At 31.6% G+C, this 17,999-nt stretch overlaps 1 protein-coding gene across 1 annotated transcript in view; it reads right to left on the bottom strand.

The window, feature by feature from the left end:
* The window catches only part of LRP1B (LDL receptor related protein 1B), a 1,792,671-nt gene that overhangs the window by 231,947 nt on the left and 1,542,725 nt on the right, over positions 1-17,999 (bottom strand). The window contains exons 59-60 of the mRNA XM_036023545.1: positions 17,498-17,679; positions 5,825-6,024 (exon numbers count right to left, since the gene is read on the bottom strand). Coding sequence (XP_035879438.1) covers positions 5,825-6,024; positions 17,498-17,679 — 382 coding nt within the window. The remainder of the gene's footprint in view (positions 1-5,824; positions 6,025-17,497; positions 17,680-17,999) is intronic.

Here is a 17,999-nt window from a genome sequence, read left to right as displayed (position 1 = left end):
CCAACCTCTCTCAGGCTTAAATTGAAGATAGACCTGAAGTCAAAACCTTTGGATTTGACAAAGTTTCTGAAAGTGTTGTGTAATCCACCTATCACAGAATCTGAGTTCTAGAATCCTCCTTTGACTTCTTCTCCAACATCCTGATTTTGATAGATGGGGCCCAGGGAAGTTACATACACTTTTCATGGTTCAAAGCTATTTAGAATAGATCTCATCTAACACCCACCCTCATCTTCAGGTTTCCCATGCTTTCTTTAATAACTTAAGGGTTCGTTTTCTCCATTCTGAAAATGTGCTTTCACTTAAAAATCTGTACTTTAGTGAAGGTTTATTACTTCTTATCCAAATCACCCATATTTTTTGGGCCATAAGATACACTTAGGTTTTAGAGGAGGAAAATGGGAAAAAAATTTTGAAGAAAAAACTGTGGTAAAATATTTAATAACATAAATGACATAATATTTTACCAATGTAAATGTAAACAGAACACAGCAGCATCATTAACAACCATTATCAGGCCGTGGCTGGCGTAGCTCAGTGGATTGAGCGAGGGCTGCGAACCAAAATGTCGCAGGTTCAATTCCCAGCCAGGGCACATGCCTGAGTTGCAGGCCACGAACCCCAGCAAGAACACATTGATGTTTCTCTCTCTCTCTCTCTCTCTCTCCCTCCGCTCCCTCTCTAAAAATAAATAAATAAAACCTTAAAAAAATAAAAAAAAACAACCATTATTCCCAAATTTGGGGGTGGGGAATGTGTCTTATAGTCTGAAAAATACAGTAAAAGCCTAAGTCTGTCAGAAGAACTGTGGCTTGGGAGTGGTTGGAAACCAGTCCCAAGTACATAGACATACAAGAAAAATATAAATACTATTTAGAATTACTCATTTTTTATAAAAACATACATAAACTTAAAAATTAAACATCTAAATCTGAAGAACATGAAATGTTCCAGTCTTCCATTGAACATATTTTATATCTCAAGAAAAAATAGAAAAGAGATTTACTTATGTGTAACTTTATTTATAGGTAAACCATCATTTGTTCTGAAATGCTTTTTAGGAAAAGATGCAATAGAAATTATTTACACATCCTTAGAATTTCTTTGATGCGGAATCTTTTGTTAAAATTAATGTACCACTCATCCAAACAGCTTTTTAAGAAGAATCCCTAACTTACATTCAGTATTTATATTTGTAATTCTTTCTTTATTCTTTTTTATTGTTGTTCAAGTACAGTTGTCTCCGTTTTCCCCCCACCACTTCTTCTGTCCCACTCATCCCCACCTCCTACCTCTTAATTCTTTAAAATTTTATAATTATACATGAAATTAATAAGTCATCAAAAGAGAGGACTTTTTTTCCTAAATGGATAATACTATGAATCTTTCACTTAATATTTGCAACCCAACCACCAAGAATTCTGTTATTCTAAGCTTATAGATCTTTCCTCTTTATTCTGCTAAATAACTATTGAACATAAAACTTTATCCCCATTCCCATAGCTATAATCACTTCAAGTATTTTCTCCTAAAATACTTTAACAGCCTCTAAATTGGTTGCCCTTCCAGGGTCTTTTCATTTTCCATGCTGTTGTCAAATCTAATAATAGTACTCTGTCAACTAAACACCATCAATGGCTCCCATATGACCTAAAGGATAAATTCCAAATTAGCATACAAGCCCTGTCACAGTCTGTCCCCAATTTGCCCTTGTTTATCTAGTGCATTTTCTCCCTCTTGTAGTACTACCAGGCATAGCCAAATTGTGTAAGCCCTATGCTGTTTCAAGACTCAATTACATCTTTGCAATTGTTATTCCCTCTGCGTGAAGAATCCTTCCTATGTTTCTCCATATGGAGAACCTGTAGTCTGTCACTCAAACTTATCAAAGGACTCCTCACATTAGAAAAGACTTCCTTATTTCTACCTGCATTTTTACAATATTTTGCATATACCTCTAACCCCAATCTGATTTACATTTTATCTACATATCAGTTTTTTCCATTAAACTGAAAGTGCTTAAAAGACAGAGATACTTCATTTGTGTAATTTCAGGCCTTAGCATAACTTGTAGCACAATAAATAACTAAATACATAAATAAATAAATCAGTAAATATTTGTTGAATGAATAAGTGAATAAATGAATGGGTAGATCTAAAGAGAAGAAATCAGAGAAAATTTTTAAAAAGATTTTATTTATTTATTTTTAGAGAGGGAAGGGAGGGAGAAAAAAAAAGAGAAACATCAATGTGCAGTTGCTGGCGGCTGTGGCCTGCAACCCAGGCATGTGCCCTGACTCGAATTGAACCTGTGACACTGCTTCGCAGTCCATGCTCAATCCACTGAGCTACACCAGCCAGGGCTAAAATCAGAGAAATTTTTAAAAAATCAATGGAAATTTGATTTAAAATAAAGTGATTCAGTTATCCAGTAGCTTGCATAGTATTCTACTATATTAAATTATCATTATTATATTTCATACTATAATAAAATTATTGGAGTAAAAACCAGTAGAATGATATGCACAGGCTTTTTTAAGTAGAGACTCATTTGACTAAGATCACACCTTAATGTTCCTAAACCAGCAAATGGACTAATTTACTATCATTATTATTTTAATTTTTGCAGTGTTGTATTTGGACTTGGTAGAAAAGTACATAGAACAGAAGAGGTACAAAAATGATGCCAGAAATGACCAAGCATATTGCAAATCAGATGCACCTCAAAAGTCATCTGATTTAATATTTAGGACACAGAATTCAGAACCTTAGATGATGTCTGGCTGGACAAATAATAACAAAACAATGCTTCATTTATGCAATTAATGCATAAATAGAACAGATCTGCATTTAAATCAGAACATATTTGGGGGAAAAGCTTTCTGAAATGTAAAGTGCAACTCAGTTTAATTTTTCTGCCTTATTAAAATTTGACTTATGATAAAGGACCATAGTACTGAAATTTCTCATACAGCCTTTGTATTTTCAAATTACTTTGTCAGGATTCATATATCCCACTCTGTTGATGGACTCTGGCCCCAGTTTTAATATATAGAATAAATGAGAACAATAATGCCAGTTTAATGAAGAGGAAAAAGAAGTCAGTGACCAAACTAATAAACAAGTTATTGTTGATATGTCTCATTTCCCACCTCCAAATACATACCTAGAAGACAAGAGCATTCTCTGTGTTTCTGTGGAGCAAATGCAAAGAGCAGAAAAGTCCTATTTCTCTTTTCAGACATGGCAAATAAATGGCTCTTTTTTCACTGGACATGAAATTGGCATAATTCAGACTGCTTACAATTAGTAGCTCATTAGTAACTACCAGGTGATTACTGGCTTACATTCAGATATTGGCAGATGCCTGATAAGACACTTAATGAATTTTTCCTTAGGCTTCCTCAGAAAGACTACAGGAGAAAATATTTCTGAAGGCAGCAACTCTTTCACTTTCCTTCCCCAACCCCATCCCTAAGCCACGAGGTATTTTCAAAATCAAATTTTAAAATGTTAACATCATACCCGCATACTTGTCAGCTACATATTTCACTCTTTAATAGATTTAGTACCATTTTCTCATTTTATATATGTATTTAATTATATATCATTTTATATATTATTATATATAATTATATATTATATATTATGTGTTATATATTAAAATATATCATTATATATATTACTATATATATATATATATATATCCCTCTACCCAAAGTTAACACCAGTTCTATATTTAAGGAATACTTCATTTATATTCATTAAATTTTGTATTAAGTTTCCAAAGCATTAGTTACCTACATATCTGACATAATTTTTAAATAATGAGTAGGGGATGGAATCAATAGTGTTGGAATACGATGGAATAGTTTTTAAGAAACATTATTAAACATCTTTAACTATAGTTTTTGTCATTTAAACAGTAAGATTTAAATAAAGTAAGCAAGTATTTGATGCTATAATAGCTGGCCAGATATTTTTTACATTTTATTGTGCAGTCAAATTTTAGAACAATGTAATATATTCACAACAACTTAGTATTGTGTATGTAGCTAAAAACAGGTTCATGGTTACATGGGTAAAATACTGATTGCAGCAATAAAACAATATCATCTAAGGATGTTGCAAAATATTACATTATTGACCTTTTTTTGGAGATATACTGCTGAATGCACGAAATGTGATTTTAACTTGTCAACATTATTTTTGCTGTAATTAAAATCCTAATATGATCTTTAACTAATTTTTCACTCAGATTACATCCTGAAGAATTTCTTTATGATTGGAATGCCAACAGCTAAAGAAGTGACTTATTCAACTATACTTGTCATAACTGATTCTTCTTACCCTTAAAAATGAAGCTCTTAAAACTGTGAACATTTTTAGGTAGAAGGATATATTTGTTGAAAGGGACTTGGGCAAAATTATGAAATACTACAACTTTAGTAAGATTTATTTTTTCATTCATTCATTTAAATGTATTTATTTATTTAGTGTCTCATCCTTCTCAGGATTCCATACATTTTCAGGGCCTCACACTCTTTCTTATCACCCCTTCCTCGTCCCTCCTCCACAGGTTTTGTTCTAAGCTCACTGCAGAGAAGAAAACAGTCTGACAAGCTAAACCACACTAATGTGTAAGTTTTCTTTGGAGTCTGCCTGTGAAAGTTGTACTTCATGCTATATTTGAAGACAGAAACACCTAATAGCACAGGTGACAATAGGTCATTAAAGATAAATAGAAAGTGATTTTTTTATTTAGGGAAAGTCTAATCCTTAAAAAACCACCTACATCTAAAATATTTTGAATGTTCATTTGAATTGTTTATGGATCCTGATATACCCATTTCTTTTTCATCTGTGCCCTTCTTCTTTATTATGTCTTTCTCCATCGCTCTTCTTAGTTCTCTCATCTCACCAAAATTTTCTCTATGACTTCTCCCCCATCTCTAATTCTAGTGCTACCTCCCTCATATTCAGTTGCTTCATTCATTTGTTTTATACTTAGAGTTTTTATATTCATTCATATTTAGATTATAAACATTCTTAAATGTTACTCTAATTTTAAAACTGTTTCCACATTAATTTTTATTGCCATTGTTGATTAGAAAACACCAAATTTAATCATGCATGTAATATAATTGATAACTTTTAAATAATATTGCTTCACCATCTTTAAAAAACTATACATCAACTTAGTGTTTTAAGAAAACTCAACCCCTTAGGGGAGAGAGGAGGGAGTTTCAGGGGAATTTCAGGAGAAAAGGGGAAGGGTATACAGGAACAAGTAAAAAGGACACACAGACAAAAACTAGGGGGGTGGAAATGGGAGGGAGGTGGGGAGGGTGGGTGGGTGGGCTGGGATGGGAGTAAAGGACAGAAAACTGTACTTGAACAATGATTAACATAACATTTAAAATATATATATATAAAATAAAAGTTAAAATTTAAAAATAGAAAACTCAACCCTACCAGATTGCAGTAATAGGCTTATGTTTACAAGCTATTATTCTTCCATTTCAATCCAATTAGAATACATGTTTATATTAATTTATAAAAATACTGTTTATTTATTATAAAAACTATTTAGGAAAGCAAAATTAGAGAAAATCTGGAGTGTCAAAATAATATGTTTGCATGTTATAGAAGTTCTAAATAAATATATCTAATTCCTTATTTACCAATATCATCATGGAATACAATAACTAACATTAAATTAACTGCATTTGATGAAAGCATACATAATGAAAATACACATTTTTTCTAAATACATAATTTATTCTGTGGTAAAATACTGAATTATTTGTATTACTATACTAACCTTTATGTCTATGAGATCCATCCATGTTGCTAAATTCAATGTGATTTTCATCTGCCCAGTAGAGTCTATGGTTTACATAGTCTATAGTTAATGCCATAGGTCTAGAAATCTTGGTTTCTATAACAATGCTCTGATTGGTTCCATCCATTCCAACACGACCAATGTGAGGGTATTCACAGCAGTCAATCCAATACAAATACCTAGGAAGGAAAATCAATAGCCATTTTGTTTTCAGACACTTCAGGAATAAAACCTCACACAAAATTTCATGTCTTTGCTCAGCTAGTCCCATAATGAATTTTTGGTATTTGTTTGAATAGTAGCTTCAAAGAAACATACTTCAATGCAAACTTTCCTAATTTTTTTTAGTAACACATAGCATGCTTTTAAATGTCCCTATAATTTTAAACATGTGTCCATTAGTATACAAAATAATATATAAATATTGACAAATGTAAACTTCTAAACACATCTGTGAAGTTGGAGAGTAAAATTGTCCAGGTATATGATTTTCTTTCAGTTTGCCATTTGTAAAAAAAATAAATAAATGAATTACAGAGAAATCCACTGTATTTTCTTGAATCTGAAATTGTTCAATGTGTTAGCCACTAGCTATTTGTGACTTTTTTAATTCAAATCAATTAAAGACAATAATATCAAGTGAACTGTATTGCTCCTGAGTCACATTAGCCACATTTCAAGTGCTTGATAACCATGTGTCTGCTGACTGTCATATCCAACAGCACAGATACTGAGCATTTTTATCATCACAGAGAGTTCTATTACCATGATTTAAATTATTAGAAATTCTAGAATACAATACTATAGACAGTGGTCAATAAACAGTAAAATAGAGTAATACTGGCACTAGAACTAATTGTTTTAAATATAGACAGTGTATTCCATAGTATACAAACAATGTATGTATATCAGGTATGTGTGCATTTGTACAGAGATTAATTAGAAAATTCTCTCTAATTACACCATTTGTTTTCATCATAATAGGAAAAGTGACTTTATGTTTTTGAATTTTTTTAATTTTTATTATTCAAAATTGGAGTTAGAGAATCCTTAAGGGATTTTTCACATTCTAACTATAAAATTAAAATCCATTAGGCAAAATAATTTTCTCAGACCTCATCTTTTATTTTTAGTATGTATATAATACTTGACAATTAGTTATTCATATTTGAAGATATATAATTAAAACAACATGGTATATAATTATTCTATATTATTTAAAAGTGAAATATTTAGTTTAAATTAAAATACTTCTCAAAAATCCTAACTGATAAATTTAGTCAGACATTTTAAACACACACTGAAAACATAAAGGTTTTTAGACATAATAATAATCAAGTAGAGGGATACCACAAATAATTATATACCTATATATCTTTACTTCTAAATAAAGAAATATGCATTTTTGCATTGATAATTATTTTGGGGGCTTATGCATAAAGGCAAGTGATAATGGATTATAAAAGTAATAAAAATGTTCATTTGCTAGCAAAATTATCATTGAGTCCTAATTAAGCATGAAATGAAAATGGGAACTATATATTTGATAAAAACTAAACAAAAGGTAGAATTTTGTGAGCAGAGAATCAAAGAAAGTTCTTAGAGGCAAAACTTGAACAGCAACTTGAGTTTGGAAGTACCACACTCAGCTTTGCATAAAGCAATACTGTAATTCCTAAGGTTTCTGTATATCTATGTTATTCTGAAAATATTTTGAAAATCTCAAATCATTAGAACTAATGAGTTCTATTTTGTTTAATCTTGAAATATTTTTAGTATATTTTTATTTTGAAAAGCCAATATATATGAGTAAAATACTCTTGAAAGAAACAAATCTATTCTTTTCAAGTAAGTTTATGGAGAAGCAACTTGCTGAGATAATGGCAGATAAATAAAAGGAAGAAACTGAATGAGAAAGAAGTAAAGATCAGAAGATTGTTTAGCTCATTGAAATAAATTAGAACATTTCTCTATGCCTTTATGACCCCTGAATTTTGGGAACACTAACATAACAATTTTGTTTTCCTAATAAATGTAGTAGGATTATGCCAGCTTCTCTGACACATATTAAATATGACCAAATTCATTGTGCTTCTATACAACCATTTTATGTTTTTAAGAACTAAATATAAGCAAATAAAACTTAAAAGTAGTATTTTACTAACTTGTCATATTAAAATGAACATACAAAATTGTTTTAACTAGAGATAGTCTTCATATTTCTATTTACTTGTTTCCTCTAAACTTGCTTGAAATTGCAATTAAAACATCCCCAAACTGAAAAAAAGTGTTCTTCATTAAAAGATATCAACAAAAGCAATTCAAATTATTGCATGTGCATAATAATGTTTTTGAAATCATTAAGGATGCTATATATTTCAAATTGTTTGACATCCATATAATAGCATTTCTAAATTTTTATTTGTATTCTGAAATTTTTTAATTGCCTATTATCATCATTTTGAACCAAAATTAAAAAAGGAGGAAGAGCATATTTCATGGAGTCAACATCTGGCTCTACATCACTGTAAATAACATCAGTGAGAGTTCAACACCTGAAATACTTTTCTTGCCATTCAAACTTGCTGTTATTTGGCACAAATATACTTCTCCACTAGTCCTCTCCACTATTAAAATGTGTGAAGTCAGCTCTAGTTGGAGTATTTAGTTACAGTCCTACATTTTGACTTATGTACTTTTATCCTACCATTTGCCTATTCCTGCCTGTTCACTTATATAGATATATTTATTCAGATGTAATTCATATCATCCCTTGTTCTCCACAAATTCTTCCCTGATTCATGCTAGTTCACATTTTTCAAGGAAAGTTACAAGATTAATAAATTTGAGGAATGCTTTGTTAAAAAAGTAAGCATTATCTTTTCAATTGTAAGATTTTCAGAACCTTTCATATGCTATAAAACATAGTGATTCTCTAAGAGGCAATTGTAATATCCCTTTATATTACAAAGTTTTGAGTGACAAATTATTTCCCTGAAGCACTCAAAGGAAACATACTTTGGGATCTTGTGTTGTAGCCCCCTCTGGTCTAGGGAATTTCTTTTCTTTTTAAGTTTTATTTAGAGAAGGGAAGGAAGGTAAGAGGGACAGAAACATTAATGTGGGGTTGGCTCTCTAGCACCCACTCCAGGAGACCTGGTCTGCAACCGAGATACGTGCCTTGACTAGGAATGGAATCAGAGACCCTTTGGTTCGCAATCAGGTGCTCAATCCACTGAGCCACATCAGCCAAGGCTGGTCTAGGGAATTTGTTTATCATGTGTGTAATTGAACAGCACATTCATTGTGTACATAGGAACCCACATAAGAGTAATGATGTGGGTTTGATGTGGGTTCTCAGATCTCATAATCAAATAACATCTTAATTTTTTATTCATTGATTTTAGATTTTATTTATTTATTTTTAGAGAGCTGGGAAGGGAGGGAGAAAGAGGGGGAGAGACACATCCATGTATAAGAGAAACACCAATGGTTTGCCTTTGGCTCATGTCCAGCTGGGGATCTGGCCTGCAACCCAGGCATGGGTGTTGGTCAGGAATCATAACAGCAGCCTGTCAGGTCAAAGGCTGGTACTCAGTCCATTGAATCGCATCAGTCAGGGTTTGGCGGAACATCTCTGATGAGCCCAAAATCCATTTTAAGTAGACTGAGAACCATAATTTAAAACAATAATTCATTGAGACTATATTATATAGCAGGTATTTCTTGGTACTTGGAACACAGAGATAAAAACATATGATTTTTGCCTTCATATCTCTCTTAGTGAATACAATAGAAGTAGATGTAAAACAAATTAAAAAATTAAAACATATTATGTGAAAACTGTTTTACTATAGAGGCACAAGAGAGGGAATGATAATTTTACCTACATGGAAAAGGTATAAGAAAAATCTTTTGCTTATTGATAGTTTTTGAACATCAATCTTGTTTTCACAACTACATTACCAATTCCTTAATAATGATGATCTTTATATCTTTCAGATTTTAGAACAAATTATGACTTAATTAAAGATTTTAATGCTGCAACAGGTCTTGAAGGTCAACTAGCCTAAAGGCTTTGTTTTACTAATAAATTGAGACCTTACAGGAATATGTTTTGTCCTATTCAATTGAGATAGTGATACAATTGGAGCAAAACTCAGGTTGTCAGATTTATAGAGTAGCTTTATTATTGTTCTTTTTTTAAGTAGCACAATGTAGAGTTCTAAGCAAACAAGCCTTAACAAATTGGTAGTTCTAATTCTAGATCTACCCCTTACTAGTTACGTGAACCTGGGCACTTTAATTAGCCTTCTTGAGCCTGGACTTATTCATGCTGAAAAGGGATAATAATGGTTTCTCTTCATAAAGTTTACTGTGAGGATAAATAAGAGAATTAGAGAAAAGACTTAGAATATTGATAAGCATATACTGTGTTCAGCAACTATTATCCATTTTTATTTATCTGCATTCATATTTTTTATTTATTTTTTATTTATTTTTATTTTTTATTTTTAATATATTTTATTGATTATGCTATTACAGTTGTCCCATTTCCCCCTTCACTCCCTTCCACCCTATACACCCTTTCCCACCACATCCCCCCCTTTAGTTCATGTCCATGTGTCATACTTATAAGTTCTTTAGCTTATACATTTCTCATACTATTCTTACCCTCCCCCTATCTATTTTCAACCTACAGTCTATGCTACTTAATCTCTGTACCTTTTCCCACTCCCCTGTTGCTAACCTTCCATGTGATCTCCATTTCTGTGGTTATGTTCCTGTTCTAGTTGTTTGCTTAATTTCTTTTGGTTTTGCTTTAGGTGTGGTTGTTAATAATTGTGAGCTTTTGCTGTCCTTTTACTATACATGTTTTTTTTATCTCCTTTTCTTAGATAAGTCCCTTTAACATTTCATAAAATAGGAGCTTGGTGATGATGAACTTTTTAACTTGACCTTATCTGAGAAGCACTTTATCTGCCCTTCCATTCTAAATGAAAGCTTTGCTGGATTAGACTGGTTTGGCCAAAAAGTTCTTTTTGTTTTTTTCTGTACTATGGCTCTTACAGTGCTTAGGTGTATTTAACTTCATTCAAAACAATTTTGTTACATTGTATTGTGATACCTGTCATATCACTGTGCATTAAAAAAAGTTACCAAAACTGGTGAACTTTTGTATCCATTGTAATATTCAAGATAGAAGAAAATAAGCAACATATTTGGTATATTATAATTTATTATTTCAAAAAAGGTAAAAATGCAGCTGAAATGCAAAAGAATATTTGTGCAGTATATAGAAAAGGTACTGTGACTGATCAAACGTGTCAAAAGTGGTTTATGAAGTTTCTTGATACTATAGACATTTTGGTCAACTAATTCTTTGCTGTAGGGTTGTCTTATGCATTGGAAGATATTTAGCAGCACCGCCCCCCCCGCCCCGGCTTCTACCCACTAGAAGCCAATAGTAGGAAATTGCCAAGTTACTCAAAATATCCAAATCTGTAAGGTTATTGTGGAAATGAAAAAATGTATTTTTTATTTTATAGAACTAAACAGAGATTTGGGCCAACCCAATATGCACCTAATGGATTACCTGCTAGATCTAGTTTGCATGTTATTACATGATTTACATGAATTTTATGTATGTTGCCACATTATTCGTCTACTGAAGTGTTCATTAACCAAAAGAATATTATCAAAACATTCTCATGCACACAGGAAAAGTACAGTTGAATTGTACTCAAGTATGAATAAACCTTTATAAACACAAGATATTTGTGTCTCTTTCCTTATGGATAGCTAATTTCTGATCATTAGATTTTCTTTTCCATAGTTTATTTCATTAATATATGTTTTCTTCAAGTTACTCAATAAATCTGTACCAGACATATGAGTCATTTTAACATCTGAAACAGAGTCCCTTAAAAGTTACCTAAGTACACAATTTGTTGTAAATAAAGCTGCGAAATAAAAATTTCAGTGGAAATGTCAAAAGGAGAGTTCTAAATTTCCCCCATAAAATATGTAATGTTTACCTAAGATCATAACTGAAAGATCTGAGCCTCAAATCTGATCTATTTGTAAGTTATAACCAAGTATAAACAGACAACAGAATGTCTGCTTGTAACCATAACAGACTTCAGTGATCCCTGAGGATATTTTTATAGTTTAATATAATACATTATATTTTTAAAAAATAAATTAAAGTTTTCTCTCACTTTTTACTTTTCTCTGAAGTTGGGGAATAAATACATAGAAGTTTCTTCTAGCTGTAGTTTTTTGTCATTTTGAATTATTAAATTAATGCATGATAATCTGCTTCCTGTGTGTTTTTGCCTAAGTTGAGAATATAGGTTTAAAAATTGGTAAGGAACATTTTTTATGTGACTGTATAGTTTAATAATGTATTTCTGTGTTCCCCACAGAAATCTGAAACTGAATTTTCATTCCTGGTATGAATTTCATTTCCTCACAACAAAAGTTCCCTTATGACTTTTTTCTTTAAAACATACAAGTTATTTACATAACAACATATTGGTTTGTGCATAGTTGCAAGTACAAGGTCCTTGTAGTTATAACCATATGTGTTCTGTATGTCCAGCTTGCCATTTATTATTTTCTTGAACAGTGATTTTAACAATCCCTGTGTTAGGTATAAACTAAAAATAAACTATGGCCATCATACTAAAGGAAATTGCTTTCTATATAGATAGATATACTACTAATAATAGTCTCATGTATGCCTGAAACTAATCTAGTATATGCCAATTATACCTGAATAAACACATACTTAAATATAAATAAAACAGTCATATAATGTAATATGTTCAATATATGGTATCTACTTAGGCACCATTGGGGAATGTTTCACAGAAGAGTTGATACTGTCTGCTTTTGCTGAAAAAATGGAAAATTATTCTAACTGGAGAAAAAGCAAAAGAGCATCCTAGGAAGAAAGACTATTATGAAAGAAAAATAAATTAAAAAATACTTTAAAAATAAAGCATGGTTGTGTTAAGTAGGATAGATACTAAACCAAGTCAGGGAGGTGGAAGAAGACATGTCTCACCCACTAGCTCAGCAGTCCCGAGCCTGGTCGAATAAGATTGTCAGGTGTTCCAGCATCACAATAAACCCTATGTTAGCAAGGGAGGAAGGAAGCTCTTGGAATTCTATGTATCATTTCCACTATATGGGAAAGAAAGCCTTGAAACTGTGTATTCAACCAAAGGCCTGGAAGAAGAGGGCATTGACATTGCCCAAAGAAGTAGTCCATAAAACAACTTCAGTTAACAGCCTACCTCTGGTAGATCAGACCAGAGGTAATGACCAGAGGTAGATCTGTAATCCTTATAGGAGGAGCCTATAAATAACTTTGTATAACTGCCCTCAACTTTAATTAACTGCCTCTTGTCACATATCTGTCTTATAAGATGAGTAATAGAGTCTGGAGCAAGATAAGGATTCAGGCTCATAGACCTCCACACATACCTAGGTTTGGGTAGTCATGTCATCCCCAGGAAGTCTGGCACCACATGTACCCATCCATCAATATGTAACTTCCTCACGCTGATCTTTCCAATTATATAAATCCTCAGAACAAAGGACTGATGCTCTTGCCACCCCTGTTCTTGCCACAATTACCTTGCCATGCCCTGATCCTATGCCTTTCACCCCACCTCAGCAAAGCCAATTGTCTCTAATGAGAAGTATCACTAATAAACCCTGCTTGTACTCTGATAGACTTGCTGATCTGTAATTCTTTACTGTATCAGCAAGAAGAAGGGCGTTTCTCCCATAGCAGTTGTAACAATTTAGGCAATTTTCTTCATTTCTAAAAAAGACTCATATCATCTATATTTAAAATTTTGTAAAAACCTAATTATTAAAATGGAAAATTACTACAGTATATATTTTTCTTTTTTTTCTTATTTCTTGTTTGGACGGATCTTGAAAAACATGCTCATGATTGGAGATCATTTTGTTCCTGGAAACTCTAATGCCATAAAATACATAACCAAAGCTTAAAAACTGAGTTAAATCCCCACATTAATACCTTACTACCTAAATGATCCTGAGATAGTTTCTTGTTCATTTTGAGGGTGAATGTTTTAATCTGTACTCTAAGGATAAGAGAAAAAAATGATCACCTTTCCCACAGATTCGAGTAAACAGTAAAAGAACATCAAGTATAAAATTTAGAGAGAGTTTTCTAATTCACAAAATGCTATAGATGTAGTAGTTATCTTCATCACCATCATTACATCAGAACTTCTAATCTCAATAGGTCTGTAAACTGATGATTTTCCTTCTTATATCTGCTCCTTTTTTCTGTATTCCTTATATTCTGAGAAAATTAATTTTCTATTTACCTGTTTGCCCAACTCAGAAGCCTCGTAAGGTGTGGGTTTTTTTTGTTTGTTTTGGTCTGTTTTCTTTTTGTTGTTGTTGTGTTATGTTTTGCTTTGATATATTTTTAGCTTTTTTTTACTCTGTAAAGTGAACTGGTATAAAAGTTCCCCAATTATTTTGTTTCAACCATATGAATTCTTCCCAATGTGCCATGCTCTTGTATGTGTCTTTGCTTTCCCAGAGCGCATGTTCTTTTTGCCTTAAATACCTCCTGCTGTGAGTGCACCTCATTACCTGGCTAATTCTTACTCTACCCACCTTATATGTAAAGTTTTCTCTGATCCTAGTTGAACTATTAACTTTTTTTTGTTTTTTCTACCTTATGAGTTAATTGTATTAAATTATTATTATTTACTTATTGTGTACTTACTGGAAGGTGAAATAATCTGAGATTCAGGAACTATGCCTTTTATCTTTACTGCTCCTACCTAGAACACTAGAGCAGTGACAGATATACACTAAATGCTAAGGAAATATGAGTTGAATAAATGCATGAGTAAATAAATTTACTTCTGCTAAGTAGAAATATCACACATTTACTTTATTGTCTATTATGATGGTATTTTGTTATTATGATAACCTGAACTGAAATTTTAATCATACAGAAAGATGAAGTTATTATGCTCAGCAACTCAGCCTGGTACACCAAAAGTTGTTGGTTTGATCCCCATTGGGGCACGTGTGGATGGCAACCCCAATAGATTTCTCTCTCTCTCACTCTCTCCCTCTCTCTCTCTTTCTCTCTCAAATCAATGATAAAAATTATACTCAGGTGGAGATTTTTAAAAATATATACTTATGTGAAGATTTAAAAAATGTACAGAATATAATTTCTATTACCACAAAAATTATGATAAATTAAAAACACTGAGTCCCAAAATAAGTCAGATAATAACATAATTAGAATAATTGAATTTCACCTGTATTTAAATATAGCAACCCAGAAGATGATCAGTCTACTTGTATCTTCTTGTACACTTTCAATAACCACCATATCCAAATTGGTATTGTGACAATTGGCATACCATTACTAAATGATACAAAAGACCACTGAGCTGTTTCGTAAATGTTTAGTGCTTCGTTACACTAGTCTAACAATCTTTATCCTCCATTAAACAAATCCTTGCTCTATATCCTTCACTAAATATCAGGAAGGAATCACACTTCTCAAGGAAACAGAGGTCAGTAGTATTTGCATTTTTTAAAATATATGCAAATAACAATGATAATCTGATGTGGAAAGATTCAATTGCATTTTTATTAAATAATCTTATAATTTAAACTGCTATTTTTGAAGCAATATTGCACAATATTTGGAACAGTTACAGCATTATTTTTTACCCTGAAGCTCACTCATAAAAGCTAAAAACCTGGTTGCCCTATATCTCACTGTGAAGAGCAGGAATAAAGCATGAACAAATAAGTGTCATTAAGTTTTATCTGTTAGATTAGGTGGCTTTTACTATTTCATAAAAAGTCCCTATTTTACCTGTTTCTTTAGATATAATATGACATATCTATATCATAATCCAAATATTATCAAAAAAGAAAATCAATGGAATCTTTTATAACATCTATAAGCATTTAAAGTTTAATTTTTTAATTGACAATTGTGATGGTTGGTTTGATATTGATGATAATTTATCACTACTTTCAGTTTATGAGGTAATAACTGGTAACTTGGAGATGTAAAACTTAAAGCTGGATTTTGTTCTGTTCACTAGGCTAGGATGTGGCTTTCACTTTCAACTAGGATATGCTACAAGACTATTACTAATATCAACAGGTAATGTTTCTTTCATTTAGAAAATGAAGCATCTTGAATAATATAAAATGAGAAGCTAACCTAGATATCTTGACTTTGAAGAAAAGGACAATGGTTTGAACATAGTAAAGTAAATATCTTATGATAAAATACAAAAGAAATTAAATTATTTACATCCTTATAAATAAATGATGATGGTAACCAAATTTAGTACATCTGGACATTATATCTTGAAATTCATGGAGAAAACAGACTCTCTTGTGACTTTTATTTAAATTGGATTGACTCAAAACTTCTGTTGCTATGATAAAGAAAATATTTAAGAGCTAAAAAACAGTTATGTTTAATGAGAAGTTAAAATGTACATTATCATGGAAACAGAATAATACTTACAGTACAAGTCTTCTCTAGTAGGTACTGCTTTTACCAAATTAATTTTTAAAATTAAGCTGTAATATATACTACAACATGATTACTATGCAAATTAAAACTATAAGGGGCCAAAATAAGAGTCAATATATTAGCAAGAAGCAAATTCTAATTGTTGCATATAGTATGCTAAAAGCAGTGATTTGTTGAAACATATTTAAAATTAATTTAGACAGTAGAAAATTTAAAGCACTATAGTTATTGTAATCCTTGCTATTGTAATTGCATCCTATTTTAAAACATCATTTTTCTCTGAATTTGTTGTTTTAATAAGGGTGGTATAGGTTGAACCTCTACAGAGATCATTTTGGACTATGTAATCACTCCAAATTACAGTGCAAAACACAGTGGAGAGATATGCCTTCTCAAAACAACGTAATTGAAAGTAAATGGCCATAATCTACAGAACTTCAGCAAACATACACCAGCAACTTTGACACGTGAATGCCTGTTCAATCCTCATCTGAGTTCTCCAGACTACTGTCCTTCACCCTTGCAATGACTTGTTCACTATTCTTACAATGAAATGCAAATAAAACACAGCTTCAATATGAATCTTTCCTGATATTCCTACTCTATTTATTTTGAATGTATGCATAAAGTACCTTATTATTTACTATCCATGGATACTACTTACATCTCCTGTTCTAAAGTGTGGCAGAAATCATATCAGTCACAAATGTGACATTCACATACATGCAAAATGTGATCCAGGATTTGTTCTTTATCTGCCTTTTCTCCAAGATTTAAAAGCATGAAAATTAAAGAAATCTGTATGTTTATCTATTTCCACAACACATTTATTGATTAGAGTTTTGTTTAAAACTTTAAAATATGTTTGCTTCAAAATTCCATCATTTAGATATTTTATTTTATTGTGATAATCACACTGTTATTTCTGATTTCTCAAAAGAAAATTCTGCACATTTATACTTTACATTGGATTCTATGTTAAAACCTACAGAACAATATTTACCACATTGAATGTATTGTAATCCACAGTCTTAATTCTTAATTAAAAATTTTCAATTTTTGTTACAAACCCAGCTTGAGGATCTAAAGACAGGTCCCTGGGAAATTTCAGCTTTTTGCTAACAAGTATAGTAGGGTATAAGCCACTGAGTTTGGATACTTCAATGATCCTTTTTTCTGTGTCAGACCAATAGAGGTTTTTTCCAATCCAATCAACAGCCAGTGCATTGGGGACAGCTGTGTTATGCACTACCTGGCAAAATAAGAATTTAAAAAGTTAACAGTGTAAATGCCTAGCATAAAAACTGAGCAATTGATTCTTGCTTTTTGCAGAGATATAGAATTCTATTTAAATGTTAAAAATGAAATTTAGAGAAGCATAAAACATAGAAGATTTACTCTAATAAAATCACTTACTTGTTGCTGAGAAATTACTTAACAGGTACTCAGGCGCCTAGAAATTACATACGGGTTTAAGGAAAAAACACCCTCATCTGAAAACAGGTGTCTGACAGCTACATAGTTACTGATACCACTTCCGTTTTAGTTTACCTGTCCTTTCAAAATGAGGAG

The sequence above is a fragment of the Phyllostomus discolor genome, chromosome 4 (assembly GCF_004126475.2).
Source record: "Phyllostomus discolor isolate MPI-MPIP mPhyDis1 chromosome 4, mPhyDis1.pri.v3, whole genome shotgun sequence".
NCBI classification, from domain to species: Eukaryota; Metazoa; Chordata; class Mammalia; order Chiroptera; family Phyllostomidae; genus Phyllostomus; species Phyllostomus discolor.
The sequence above is the reverse complement of the archived record's forward strand: the minus strand, read 5'-3'. Positions and strand labels throughout refer to the sequence as shown.